This window comes from Rhopilema esculentum, chromosome 10, assembly GCF_057945365.1.
Source record: "Rhopilema esculentum isolate cy_ngs chromosome 10, ASM5794536v1, whole genome shotgun sequence".
Classification (NCBI taxonomy): domain Eukaryota; kingdom Metazoa; phylum Cnidaria; class Scyphozoa; order Rhizostomeae; family Rhizostomatidae; genus Rhopilema; species Rhopilema esculentum.
In genome coordinates, this window is record NC_142824.1 from 637,562 (window position 1) to 652,231 (window position 14,670).

At 37.3% G+C, this 14,670-nt stretch overlaps 1 protein-coding gene across 2 annotated transcripts in view; it reads left to right on the forward strand.

Annotated features, from left to right (window-relative positions):
* The window catches only part of LOC135693269 (KICSTOR complex protein SZT2), a 38,134-nt gene extending 23,930 nt beyond the window's left edge, over positions 1–14,204 (forward strand). For both annotated transcript variants that reach the window (XM_065211713.2, XM_065211705.2), the window contains exons 38-60: positions 3–258; positions 541–702; positions 926–1,796; positions 2,459–2,641; positions 3,158–3,233; positions 3,399–3,537; positions 4,008–4,198; positions 5,001–5,171; positions 5,337–5,417; positions 5,943–6,101; positions 6,272–6,296; positions 6,427–6,500; positions 7,501–7,629; positions 8,108–8,286; positions 9,160–9,220; positions 9,363–9,446; positions 9,679–9,756; positions 9,967–10,180; positions 10,422–10,874; positions 11,228–11,835; positions 12,036–12,169; positions 12,315–12,453; positions 13,194–14,204. In XM_065211713.2, coding sequence (XP_065067785.2) covers positions 3–258; positions 541–702; positions 926–1,796; positions 2,459–2,641; positions 3,158–3,233; positions 3,399–3,537; positions 4,008–4,198; positions 5,001–5,171; positions 5,337–5,417; positions 5,943–6,101; positions 6,272–6,296; positions 6,427–6,500; positions 7,501–7,629; positions 8,108–8,286; positions 9,160–9,220; positions 9,363–9,446; positions 9,679–9,756; positions 9,967–10,180; positions 10,422–10,874; positions 11,228–11,835; positions 12,036–12,169; positions 12,315–12,453; positions 13,194–13,355 — 4,629 coding nt within the window. In that variant the 3' untranslated portion in view covers positions 13,356–14,204. The remainder of the gene's footprint in view (positions 1–2; positions 259–540; positions 703–925; positions 1,797–2,458; positions 2,642–3,157; positions 3,234–3,398; positions 3,538–4,007; positions 4,199–5,000; positions 5,172–5,336; positions 5,418–5,942; positions 6,102–6,271; positions 6,297–6,426; positions 6,501–7,500; positions 7,630–8,107; positions 8,287–9,159; positions 9,221–9,362; positions 9,447–9,678; positions 9,757–9,966; positions 10,181–10,421; positions 10,875–11,227; positions 11,836–12,035; positions 12,170–12,314; positions 12,454–13,193) is intronic.
* Positions 14,205–14,670: the final 466 nt, after the last annotated feature.

Here is a 14,670-nt window from a genome sequence, read left to right on the forward strand (position 1 = left end):
AGTTTATCCAGCCTCCTGGGCATGCACCAGACGTTATACACATCGCGCTGCCAAAGATGACCTTCCAGTACACACATTCGTTCGTCTACTTCCTGCGGCAATACCTGCTACAAAGGTTCCACACTCCGAGATTCACGGAGACGAACCCTGAATTTCACTTTAAAAATTACGGTGACAGAAATTCTTGCTTGGGATTTGCAGAATCACTTCCAATCAATGATGTGTACCTCTATAACAGACGGGAAACAAAAGGACGTTGTAAGAATATAGCTTTTTGCTTGATTTTATTTTAGTTTCAATGCTGAAATTTCATATAGCTCACTCATTCACTTGGTTTGATATCACTCATTCGTTTGGTTTAATCAAACGCGGCTTTTTTAACATTTAAAGTATTACAAAACAGAGGCTCGGAGCAATGGTCATTAGAGAATTTTCTGTAGTTCGTTAATCTCAATGTAATCTGCAGTCGTTTTTATCGTTCTTTGCAGTGTTACAACTTTTAGACTGTCCAATATTAAGACAAATTATTTTGTTTTGCAGGCATCGGATGCATATACCTATCAGTAGTCGATGCAGATCTTAATCCGCTCTCTGTGTATCCCACGTTTCACAAAGCAAGGGTTGATGTATTTGAGCCTGAGTTTTACTCGCATTCTCTCGAAGACTTTATCAAGATTAAAGCTGCTTCCGCCAGAGGTCCAGGTAATCTGCACTTAACTTATCGTTCAGTCTTTTATCTCATGTCATTCAAGGTCGATTGTGACCATTGATCTCATACAGTTACAATTGATTTATTGATTGTGTAAAGTGGCTATCGTAAATGAAGGACCACTTCGTAATCTCAGAAAACTTGTATTATTCATAAAATGACACGCCATCAGGACTTTATTCAGTCACCATTTCTTCTTCTCTGATTGTTTTCCAGAGGATGAACTGTTGCTAGAATTCAAAGTTTGGCATAGAGGCAGTATCAACGTTGATGAACTTATGGGCCTAATTGTTTCTGATGTCCAGAAAGCCCTCTGTGATATTTTTTTCGAGTATTTCATTTTATTTACCCCTGTCTCAGAAATACCGATGCACTTGCAATCTTTTTACTTCCCGAAATCACCATCCATACACAGTCAAGCGACGACACCTACTTTTGTGAAAAGTGATTCGAGGTCGGCAACCCCAGTTTCCAGCACCCCTTTTTCCAGAACGTCGGGGAAAAAGTTTCTCTCCGAGACTTCTACTCCTTCTGATTTCCGAGCACGCTCACCTGCCGTTTTGCGAAACAAATCACTACAAGATATTTCAGTAAAAGAGCCATTAGTCAAAAAAGCTTCTAAAGAGTCGCTTCGGGACTCTGCCAAGAAAAGTCAAATAGAGGGAGTTGACAACATCGAGAAGACGTATGAGACTCTCGAGGAATTCTTCCCATTAAACCCATCCGGCAATCGTTCGAGAGAATCACCAACTAGCATAAAATCTGACAACGAGGACACAGGAACTAGAAAGCTTTTGAATGCAAGCAACCAAGGGCAGGCTTCTGTTTCTGTACAGGAAGTCGAGAAATTGCTTCCAAAAATTTCTGGGTCTGACAATCCTATTGGCTCACCATATGACACATTAACGGACAGAGAGGTCGAGGAGTCATTCAATGCCACACAAAGCGACGTAGATGAAGCTGTGAAGGAGGGAGACAGAAGGGAGCTAACATGGAAAGAAATAGAGAGGAGAAAGCGGCTTGACAACGAGGCTAGGAAAGCCAGGCGGCATTTTGAGAGAGGGGAAACTGGATATTTACACCCTTGGTAATACAGCATTTTTCATTTGTTAGCTTTCGATGCAATCCTGTCTTGAAAATCAAGTTAAATTTGATATCGAATCTTCCTATTGTAGAACGGAACTATCTTGCTATTCAGACTAACTACCCTGTTATTGGCCTTTTGAATGACGGTGCTAAATGTTGCTTTCCATTTGTTTTGTTTGCTAAATGAATGCTTTTTCTGCTGGCATCTTTTTGGCTTATCTTCGTGTTGTCAGCAGTCTTTGCGAAAATTAGGCTTTACCGTATTGGGTAACATGATTATATGACGTGCTACATTTTGCTGGAATAGCCAAATGACTTTATTGAGACATGGTTAATAGAAGAACCTCTTCTACTTTCAACTATTTTCATATTTGCTATAATGGAGGTGTGGAATGTGTATTAAGAAATGAATTGGAGAGCTCCTTTAAGACCCCAGCAACTTGCAAAAAAATTTAAATATTCAAATCATGAAAGGACCATTTCAGATTTTTTTTTTATGAATAGATGTCTCCCTTTAACAATAAAGATGATTTGTGAAATTTTCTATCGTCATGGCCAAATGCAGGCAATCATGAGCAATGAAATGAAAATATTTTGAATGAATTATCCTGATTTAGACTAAAGAATGTTGTCATTGATCAATTGTTTTATTATGATTGACAGCTATCTGAGAGGTATCGACTTGGTCCTAGAAGAAATGCTTAACCAAGGTGCAGCGTCCATTCATAAGCACACTGGATCAGTGAACTTCAACATCACTCCAGAATTGATCCTCAAGGAAATGTTAAAGATTCTAGTTGACATTGCCTCTGATATCAAGCCAAAAGTCTTTAAGCAGTCATATTCGTAAGATTTCTTTCATGCATTACTTTTGCCAGTCGACAATCGTAACTCACCATTCTGTAGAAAGATTTTCATTTATCAGTCTGATTTTGATTTTATTTTCAGTTTTGTGAAAGAAACAAGTTTCGGTTGTTTCTAGGAAGCAATGAAAAGAGCTTTTAGCATATCTGAATGGCTGCTTTCCACTCAACTTGCCTTTTTCTCTTCCTAATGTCGCTATAAAATGCTTTTCGCGATAGTATTTATTCCAATAACAATCGTTTATTTACTTTAGGAATTTTACTAAACGGGTACCTTTAGAGCCGATAGCAACAGAGGATTTGTAAAGTTGTTCTAACTGGTAGGATTAAATTGACTACTGACTAAGGAGCCTTAAAAGATAATTTGCTGAAATGTCTGAATTGCTCAAGAACCCAGAAAAATTGTGCATTACATAGAGCTTGAAGTGGACTGTTTAGCATGACACAGGGTGCTGTAAAACACTTTTGTTTAGGCTTAAGTCAATGCTTTCTCTTTCAGGCCGTCAGTGATTGAACATAAAGTGAAACGGGATGTTGTTTTCATCCCACATTCATTTGAAAGGAGTGCCGTCAAGGTATCTTTGTAGTTTTTTCAGACTTACATCAAATTGATCATGGATGTTTTGTTTCCCAAAAATTGACGTTTCATTTGTATTTTTTATGATTTCTTTAGAAGATGTATCATATTCTGTTTCCAAGAAAGACATCTCTTTAAAGGAAGCACATATCTTTGTTTTTAGAGTGATGACTTTGGAGAATCCTCAACGGATGCTACCTGTTCAGTTCGCCCAGCCTCAATCGTTCCTGGCACAAAAACCTCTTTCATTGCCATAGGCCGAAACGTGAAGCAGTGGAGGAAGTGCGTTAGTCTCAACGAAGGTAAAGCAGTAATTGCCATAGCTTTAGCGTTTGAAAATTCTCTTCTATTTAGCCAATAATAATGAATTTTGATTGGAAATGGAAATACTGAGGTCTCACTTGCCAATCATAGTTGATTATATCGGATTTTATTATCTTCATAAGTGATGCTGTTTACATATTTGCCGTATTTTCAAGAAAGACAACTCATTTCACTGCGCAGTTTCAATAATATCACTTGACCCCTTTCTGTCCAATGCCGTTTAGAAAATTTCTTATTCAAATGGATATCACTTAGTGTTCTTCATACCAAACTTTTCTTTCTTCTTCATTTCTGGCCTGAAGCTGCTTATCTAGGACTCTGCAACGTGAGATTTTGCATTAATGTTGTTTTGATACAGTTTCACACAATTCAATTTATCGCTTATATGGTCATAAATTAAATCATTTCTATTTAGCTATATGATTTTAACTCACTCATTACTTTATAGCTGTTTCTGACGAAGAGGAAAAAGGAATTTCCAACACAAGTTTCAGCAAGCAGCAGTTTAAGCCGTTTGTGTCGGATGGCACAGCCAGATACTCTGGTGGCCGATTCATGGACAATCTCGCGCCTTCTTGCATGAAGCCAGGTTTTGTGCCGAGACAGAAATTCTACATAGTCAAGTTTGTTAATAGAAAGGTTAGTATGATATGCTTTATAATTTATCATTAATATTTATTCATATAAGTAGTGAAGCTCATTTCCACTATAACCTGTGTAGAAAACTTAAATGCTGGCTAGCCCAAATGGTCTCATGATATTTTCTGCTTCTTAATAACAATTAACTGCCTATTCCGTTCATCTTCGCCTTTATTCCTTGTTAGGCTGCTGTCAGTTTCCTCGAAGCTGTCAACAACATGACAGAAAGTAGAACCACTTGAACTCTCCTTCTTCGCTTCACTAGAATATTCAATCTTGCTTCGGCCAATCTCCTCTTACTCTGGATTCAATCAGCAATCTTCTCACAAAAGCGAAACGCGTGTGTTCAGAGGCAATCTAGAATGTTCATAAGCAAACCTGAAATACTTCATGTAAAAACATTCATAGACACAATTAGGTTCGCCGAAGAGCGGCAAAATTAAGGCCTAGGTCAAACGTCGCTCTTCCCATGCGGCGAACCTAATTCATTTTAGCTCGCCACAAACAAGTCGTTCCAAACAAGTCCAGGTACTGCACCAAATTGAATTTAGTTCAGCGCATAAGAAGTTTAACGTGTGGAACGAGCCTTGATCATTACCAGCGCCTTAGAGCTTTTTATTTTTAATTGATTGATTTAACATCGACCAACAATACTGAATATTGTGTCAGACTAAATAAACCCCAAAGAACTGAATTTTCCCGACAGTTTCTCTTTTGCATGTCTCATCTTGTTTCTTCTGGCCATCAAACTAGATTCATCCATCCAATATTGAAATAGTGACTGGCTACCTTTTTCCAACAGGTTGTCATTTTCACGTACAACTTTCCTGTGGAAGTGAATTCGCTGCTTGACAAGCAGTTAAATCGACTGTACGCTTGGCATAATGCCAGGTATCATTTGGCATCGTGCTTGGCAATGCAGAAGCTAGGGCTTTTTCATCATTTGCAGTTTTCTCAGGAGGGTCAAGATGAGGTAGTTGCGTTGTTTTCAATATTATCGAATTATTCTCCACTCTTATTTGTTTCTATTTCGTAATTTGAATGACTTGAATCTTATATCTAACGATTTTTTCCTTTCTTCGTTCCGGCCTTTTTATTGTCACTTTCAGCTATTGTTATTTTTTTCTCGTTATTAAAGGAAACTGCATCGTTTTGTTCATCGACATACCATGTTCACATCACCAGTTTGCTGAAAGAAACGGTTCCGGTATCGAGAGAGGTAGGTACAACTTCGCTTTCAAATCTTTGAGAAAGGCTGTTAAAAGGAAGAGCCAGAATCAAATATTTATTTAACCCAGGTATATGCTGGCACTATCTCGCATTCTTTAGTAAATATTGCTACTGAATTAGATGTAATGTCGATTCAATTAAAAATAGAGACAGTAATATCGTTGATACGGGTTTTCTCTACTTTCAAGCGATGTTCAGCCCGGCTTTAGAAAGTCTAAGTGAAATTTGTACAGCTCTTCTTATCTGTGAAAGCTAAAAAATAGGTCAGTAAATCAATTTGTGTCCGACGTGGCAAAAGTACCGCCAGCTAAGCCTCTTAAGGTAAAGCAAAGCTAGCTGGTGACTGGTAACTGGACTAGGCACCAAGCAAACCCGCTGGTGAACGAGACGCTATTATCCTCCTGTAAAGTTTGTTTACTTTCAGCTTCACGTGTTTCAAGGCGATTTATACCGGCACTGCTACTCCATTGGAGTTGCTTTCGATCAGAAACCATAAGAATTCATTTTCTTGCAGAAGAGTAAAGGTATCTCGACTGACCAAGAGAAGTCATTGGGCTGGAAACTGCCATCTCTAGATGACACATTTCGAGACACGGCTCCGTGTAAACCCCTGCATAAAGAGAACTTCAGACTGTCAGCTGATCCAGTGAAGAGAATAGGCCATCAATACCAGGTATTCAGCAGAGTTATTTTCGTAAATTAATTATATTTTTCATGTTCGTTTTACTTTAAAGGAAAACATATTATCTTTTAAATAAGCAACGTTCCTTTTTCCTGATCAATGGAGATATCTATTCTTATTTGCCAATATTTTCCATAATTACATATCTTGTTTCTTTCTAGGAAGTGACAAAGATGAAAATAAATGGTAAACCACTCTTTGATATTCATGTTATTTAAATAATGCGGCCTTTTTGTGTTTTTTCATTCATTGCTAGTATGTTTTATTAAACTGCGAAAAACAATTTTTTTATTTTGTGAATCTCAATCTGTTCTAGTGGAAAGCCAACAGGCCAAGCTACGGGAAAGCCTAGAGATGTGGCTCAGCTGTGGACCACACCTTCCGATTTACGTAAGTCTTCAAATTTACCTCATAATAAGCACAAGAAGAATCGTGCTTTTAGACACAAATTGCTAACCTAATAGGTCTTTGTTGTATTTTTATACGTTTTATCAAATTCCACAATTTTTGTACCCATTCGAGTTTATGGTAGACAGTAGTGAATATTATTTCTGCTTATCAATCTACATCGGTTAAGTGTTATCAAGTCAACAAAAATGAAGATTAAAAGATAAGAAGAGGAATGTAAGTTATTGAAGTAATGAGGTGGCTTTAAAAAAGCTAAAAGATGCAGTTTAATGGTAAAATTCTTTCTGAAAGTTTATATTTGGCTGACCTCAGCAAGACTGTCTGAGATATTTCCAAAATACGATACAGAAATTCAATCTATATCGAGCTACATGAATTTAGTCTTTCGTTTCTGCTGATGCATACAAATGTGAACTACTTCCCTTAGGCAATTGATGAACCAAAGTTTTGTAATAACATTTTTGGCAGGGTGAATTGCTTTTTGCCAATCACTTATACAAGTCTAGCAAGATAAGCTAGAACAGACCTACATTTAAAATGCGGCTTTTGCACTATCGCTGTATAGCATCTCCAATGCAAACTGGGTTTTTACCCTTTCAAAGTCTCTAAGCTTGACTGTATCTTTGTATTTTTCTTCTACCCATCACGTAAGTCTTTTTTTAAATTTAATTTTTCATTCCACGATGCTGTTATATTAAAAGTTAAAAGCCATTAACTTTCTTAGAACTTTTCACACTTATGCTGCACAGACAGGCAGGAGACTTATATGTCATCTAATATACTTTCCAGTTGGATAAGTAACCTGCCTGTTTCTCAATAATTATTCGTTTTTCTGATCATTTTGATATTAATCCATGTTCTTCTTTGTTGATAGAAATGTATTATGTGAATTACTTCCGGAATCAGAGTAATAATTGCATTTATTATTGTAATAACAATTTGTTGTTTCTGCGTTTCCACTTCCGGTTTTTTCCTTTCCCAGGAAAACAGACTTAGTTTGCTGAAAAGACACAGTCACTTTATTCATTTTTGCCAAACACCTCTGCTTTTTATCAAAGGTAGTAAATCGTCTGGCAATCGGCCCCGTCCAAGTGGCAACATGGAAACAACGGTGCGTTGTCAGCTCAGATTCAGCGATTCAGATTTAGCATAATTGCTGGACAGCCTCTGTCAATAGATATTGTAGAACGTTACTTTATTGGGTTGAAGTGTACAATTCATACCAAACATTCGACGATTTCTACAGAATGTTTTGAGCTTCTTGGTTTTCGTACAGGCAGTGTAACTTCCCTGGCCATTGAATTGTCACTCTTTTCTGCTTTACTAAAAGTATGGTATGCTCTCCTTGTCAATTTATACCCAACATTTTAATTTTTCGATCAAAACCCTCGCCTAGGAATATATGAATTGAATGTATTGCATCTCAACAATGTAGTTGTCTGCTCAGAATTGTCTCTAGGCTTACTCGAAACGCGATTTCAGTGAATCTTTTCTGAAGTCACATAATTTCAAATACCATCTACCCTGTTTTAATGCTGGCATGAAGACCGTGCTATTTGCCACTCTAACAAGCCCTCTTTGTCTCTTAGAAGCAAAAAGAGGAAGCCACGCACGAGTCTAAAGTTGCTGTTGCTGTTAAAGACTCGAATACTCGAGAGCAAGGTCATGACTGGTATGGTGAGCTCAAATGGTCTGTCATGCAGAAATACATTCATTATCTGCAGACACTCGGATTTTGCCTTATCCAGCTTCAGTCAAGCAATAAAAGGTACTTTCAGCCTATTATTCGCTTGTTTATTTCAAATTTTATCCCATCTGTTTCTTTCTATCCATATCCCTGCAATTTTCTCTTTCGCACATACCATTCTTTTTCGCAAACTTTATTGCTTTTTGCCTCTTTCCCCTCCTAATTCATTCATTTTGTGATGGATAGGAATGCCCATGAAGGGTCTTCCATGGAACAATTCGGATATTCATGTGTCAAGTTCCCACACATACTATCGAATACAGAGAAATAAACTAAAACGAACCGGAACAGTTTTAAAATCAGCAGACTCATCAATGGCGCTTGGTGATAACACTGAAAATCGCTTTGACCTGGGCTTAGCGCCTTCTTGCAGCATGCAAAGCTTATTGCATGCAAAGCTTTTCCTTACTCCATGTTTAGTGCATTCTTCTGCTTTTCCATCAATATTTTTGCTAACTTTTTTCCTTGTCATCAACGTTCATTTCTTTTCATTTGATTTTCTTTTTATTTATGCTCCTCCCTTTTTGCGCGTTTTTGCCTTAGATGCCTATTTCCTTTTTTGTTACTTTTTAGCTGTTTCTATTCTTGTCTTTGCCTTTTTATGAATTTTCCCCCTTTCTTTCCCTTTGTTCTTCCCTTTGTCCATTCTACCTCTGCTTCATTTATCTTAATAGCTTTCCTTGCTTCCTCCCTCTTTTTTGTTTCTATATTCGTTTCATTTTTCCCTTTGCCTATTATTTAATCTTATCATGACTTAATATTTTCATTACTGATACTACCTTTGTTACCCTTGTTTTAGCATGGTACCGCCGAGATAATTTTTTAAAAGTTCTTTTTCTTTCTTTTTTGCTGTTTTCCACTTGTCAACAACACTTTTCTCATTTTTACCTCCAGCCAAAATTTGCGGATTGCTAAGGGAAGCTTTAAACGCGTACCACCAAAGGCAGGAGTTGAGGTATTTAAATGAGATTTTTCTGATTGTGTCCAAATACGATTAACGTAATTTTGAATTTTTTATTCTTGTTAAATTAGCAAACATAAAACGTTTCACGTCTTTTAGCACTTGAATTATAAACATTACGTCATTTCACTTGCAGAATTCAACAAGAACCCGCCCAAATGTGAATTACTTGCAGAAGAGTTCAAACGCAGGAATTCTGATATTAGAGCTCTCGTGCAGAGTAAGAAAATTATGTTTGCGTAGGCGAATATGCAATTAAAAACTCACCTTTTTCCCTTTCAAGACTTTTCTTGCTTTTTTAAATACTTCTCTTTAAATACTTCTTGTAAAAAATTATTCAATTGCTTTAATACTTCCCTTTGTTTAATTGTTCTCTGGAACTGTTAGTCTGTGATTGTAATTTTGTGATCGCTATACTGTGACTGTCTCTGAATATGCAATGTTTTTTTCAGAATGACAATCTATCTTTGAAGATATTTTCATTTGAAGCATCAAGAGTTAAGTCCTTGGAACGATTTGTGACAATGCCGGTGAGATTTTTGTTTTATCCAGGGATTGATTATCTCCGTTTATCCGTTCAATTGATTTGTGATATATGACAGCATGATTATTTTTGTTGTTTCAAAGCAGCAAGTCCTTTCTGGTAGATATCTGCCTTTGACTGCTCAGTTTTGTGTGGAATTTATAATTGCAGATGAAATGCTTGCAATTGAAATAGCGATTCCTCTCGTCCGTTTTAGGAGAGATGGCTTTTTCAGGAGGACTGCAGCAAGTATAAAGAACTCATGCATATTCACTCCTTTGCTTATGACTTTCAACTCAGACAAGCTCAACAGTTCTTGTCTGGACGGAACACGATATTTTACCCTGGTTATCCTGTGCAGAGATTATTTGAAAGAATGATAGAAATCTTTCCTACGCCGCCCCCGTTCTCCTGCTGCTACCTTGCACAAGGTAAGTTGGAGCCAAATCCCATTCACTCTTTTTCTTTTACCGTAAATATTTTTGTTTGATTTATTAAACAAGAGTATCAGTTAGAGGACAGGCTGTGTAGAGATTCTACAGATACAACTTTATTGAAATTTCTGCATTCTTGTGGCATGTCTTTTCTTTGTGTTTTGCTATGTGATGCGACTTTGATATTTCTTAGGTAAGACTGCAGCATCGTTGTTTGTGAGACATTTGTTTGTTCTAGGGACAGTCAGCATCCCGTGTTCGGCTGGTGTGGAAACGAAGGAAGTTTTCAGTTATCTGTCTATAAACGCAGAGAGATACAAAATGGACCCTGCAAAGATCACGCGCATCGATGATTCAGCGAATAAAGAGGAAGCAAGCACCGATCAAACCATTCTAAGCTACATGTACTACACTAGCAAATCGAAAGACAAGGGCGAGTTCCAAAAGCTGACTTCAGGTTTTCGTAGAGATTCGGCCGATTTTGACGGAAACGTCATCATCACTTTGAGTCCATCTCAAGACAAAGAAGTTTTGAATTTGAAATTTTTTCTTGTTTTAACAAACAGGCGAGAGTTGTATCCAAGACGCTCTTTGCGAAGCCAGCTGAGTAGCCTCAGGAGCAGACGAAAAAGGACGTTTTCTGGCTCTGAAAGATCTCTTGCCCAGAATTCTGATGATACTCAAGCCTCTGGTATTTGTTTGATTGTTCCTTTTTTAAAAGTGGAATAAAGACGTGAATTTCTTTTTTATGAATATGAACTCAAAATTGAAGTAATTCGATTTTCTACTTATCCTGACAGCTGAACTTCTCAAGCTTTCAATATTTGGTCCCCTTTTATGGAAAAACCTTTCTAAACTCACATTTTGCTTAAAAAGAAATTAAAGTCAGTGGATAATGGCTTGGACTGAACTGAAACGAACTTTTTAATTGTATTCTTTATCTTCTACTTTCTTACATCTTTGAATTCCTTGTTAGCTATCTTCTGTATTTTTATAAACTATTTTTCCGTATGACATAAACTTGCAATATATTATTTTCAACAGGCCCAAAACTTCGCGTCCGATTCAGCACAAGAACGAGCAGTCATTCATTCACCGAATACGAGGAACCGAGTCAAAGCGGTCCCGTGAAAGTACCGACCTGGCCAGGGTCTCTCAATGAAGGTGACTCGAATTCGCCCAATGCGATTTCCAGTCCGAGCTCAGACACGGCGCTTCTTACAGCGAAGCACCAGCATGAATTCCCAAATGCATTCCAGCAACAGATGCCCCGGTCAACTTCTTGTGAGCCATTCATTCCAAGATCAAATTCAAATGACGCCATTTCTGCTGCAGCTCCAGTTCAAATAAATATCAGAAAGTCTTCAAGCTCTGGTCAGCTAGCAGAAAGCAACGAACAAGCAGAAAGCAATTTTTTGATAAACGAAGTTGCCTTCGTGAGCGGGCGTCTTTCCAAAGTAGCATGTACCTGCCTAAGTAATTGCTGGAGAGACTTCATGTGGTATCAGTTGCTGCTGATGGATTGCTTTGACGATGAAACGTCAGCAAAGAAGCACAAGAAAAAGATGGAAACACGGAAAGAGAGCGACACTGCGATCAGCCAATGGAAATTGTCTGCAGTCTTGCAACAGATAAGAAAAGACATCGTTCCGGTAATTCTGATGTTACCAGTTCATGCCTCTTGCTTCCATTTTCGTGTTAAGTAGGCATAGTGCAGACAGATCTCATCTAGGGGAAAACTATTTTATTTTCCTCGGTTTAGGTATCCGCAAATATTCTAGAATGTATATCGTTCGTAAAACTCGTGAATTACACTGAAACGTTGTGTGACTATCACTTTGTTTCATTGCAGAATATATCAGTATCTGAGATAAAGCTGTTGCTCGGGCTAGTCAAATTGTACTCTTTGTCGTCCATCGACAAGCGAGTGGATACAATATTAACGCTGCTTGGGAACTCAAAACCGCATAAACATGGCCTAGCAAGGTACTACATATGTATTTACTGAGATTTCGTATGTCTTTATGCAGCATTTTAATTTCCTACAGGAAAATATCATGGTTGATAATCAATGTAGTTCAGCTTTTTACTAGATTCATTTGTTTCAGCAAGTTTCTGATTATTTTTTTAGAACTCTGAGTGGTAAATTTGGCACAGCTTACCGAGAATTTTTGTCTGAAGACTCGAGGGTTCGTTACATTTGTCTACTCAATCCAAAGGACCTAGATATGTTTGTTTTGGTGACAACTGGTACAGATGACATCATCCAGGTTGGCTTTTTATACCTACTCAATTTATGTAAATTGGATTATGAGCAATGCATAGATGTATCTTAAATCGATTCAGCTGTTTCCTTACGTTTGGAATCGTATTTACATTCTTTATCTATTCGAATTTATTTCGATCATCCTGTCTAGCCATGACTCAACTTAACGTATTGACTCACAACGTCATTTTTTAAGATATGTTTTGCAAAAGGAGAAATATTAAAGTGTCTCAGCAATGAAACAAATTGGCAGTATTAACACGAGATTTACAAAGAGGCAAAAGCCACTGCATTGACAGGTAGCAAATGTGTGAATGGGGGGTTGCGAATGGCAGCAGGACGCCTAAAATCTTTACACCTTTTTTATGATTTAATTTTCTGTCGTTAATGTTAATACCATTTGTATCCGAACGATCTTTCTTGATCAAAATAGACTAAAATTGACATGCTTTTAGAGGAAGAAACCAAAGAATCGTCGTCTGCGTAATTCAGAATATACCGTAATTTCTTGAGAATCAGTCAATATTTTTCAGTATTGAAACCAAGAAAAGAATATTTATCGGTTAAATGAAATAGTATAAGCGTTGAGGGTAAAGTCTATTAAATAGAGATATCAAATTATAAACTCTAGTTTTTAATTTGTTTACGTTAAATAAGATCTAATGTCAATATGACCATTTTCTGATTTATTTCTTAAAATTGAATCGATTTTTCTCTTCTTAAATGTAAATGTTCTTTTTTTAGAATATTCAAGCTGTCTACCGGGAGGAGCCACGATTTCCACCGTCAAATGCATCGATTATTGGTGAGCTGAAGGACACCGAACGCTTCGCAGTTGAGCATATCGAGAGTGTAACGTCGTGTTTGTGTTTTTGCATTTGGAATCAGCTGCTTCCAAATCAATAATGACGCCTACCAAATCCTTACAACGCCACCCCCACCCACCCCCCCCCCCCCCCCCCCCGCCAAAATTGCCCTAAACAAGACATTTTTGTCGGCAAACATCGGTTTGTCAGCTGATTAAAATCGGGCGTATATAAGGGTTATTACTATATAAGGGTTATTACTATATAAGGGTTATTTTCGGAAAATGCCGTTTATCATCAAAGCTTGGAGGTTAACCAGGAGTGTTATTTTTATAAAATATTTCAGTTTAGGTTTAAAAAACTTGCAAAACTTTTTAAACATTCCAAACGTTGAAATCTCGAAGTAATTTCGACCGATAAAGATAGTAATTAGGCAACGTTAATAGTAATTCAGTTTTCTAATTTTTGAATGCCAAAATTCGCGAATATACACTTACTCGAAGCTTTTACTGAGATCTGGGACCTTTCTCTGGCCTTATTTGTAGACTCTTTTCAGAATTTCAAGAATCAATTTTGTCAGCGTACAGTATTCAGATTATCAAAATCTTTATAGGATTCTAATTAAGGACAGGCCACTATTTCTATCAAGGTTTCGCATTACCCACTTGCATTGCAAGTATGAGGGAGTAATACATGTTTTTGACCCTCCCATCTCTTGCAAAGCGCCAGCTTATAGATTCAGTAACACGAAGGCATCACAAATAGCATTGCTCATCCCCGATAGCATTATATTTATACAAGCAAGAAATAGAATTATCAGGTACTTTGAAAGACATTGCAGCGTCTAAGAATTGTGAATAGCAAATTTATTCTTGCTTATCAAATACAATTTATTTAGAATATAAATTGCGAAGAAAATTTCTCTGCCGGAAGGGTTTGTTTCTTGAAATTGACTCTTAATTATATTTACCTTGATACTGGGGCTAAAGCAGGAAGAAAGGGCGATAAGGGGGCGTTTTTGGTTCATGCAATGAGTGAAGCCAAGTGGAAACACAAATGAACTATGTGCAGTCATTGGCTATTATGATATGGTTCCATCAGTCCAGTCCATGAGAACTGCTTTTCAGGGGGCTATGACAAAAACATTAATAAGTAAGAAGATAGATACTACGAAATAGGAATGGTCGTTCATAGTTAGTTTTTTATTCTTCTCTTAAAGGTGGCAAGAGAAGGTGCCTGTTTGGCATCAGAACCGAACCGAAAATGTGGCTTGATAATACCCTAATACGTTTTACTCAACGTGTTTTGAGGTAAAAAATTTCTGGAATATTTCAAAAATCCGATTGCACGAGAAACTTTGGTACGGAGACTGTTAACGTGTTCTTCCCAATTCAAGCCTCTATCGATTATCACAC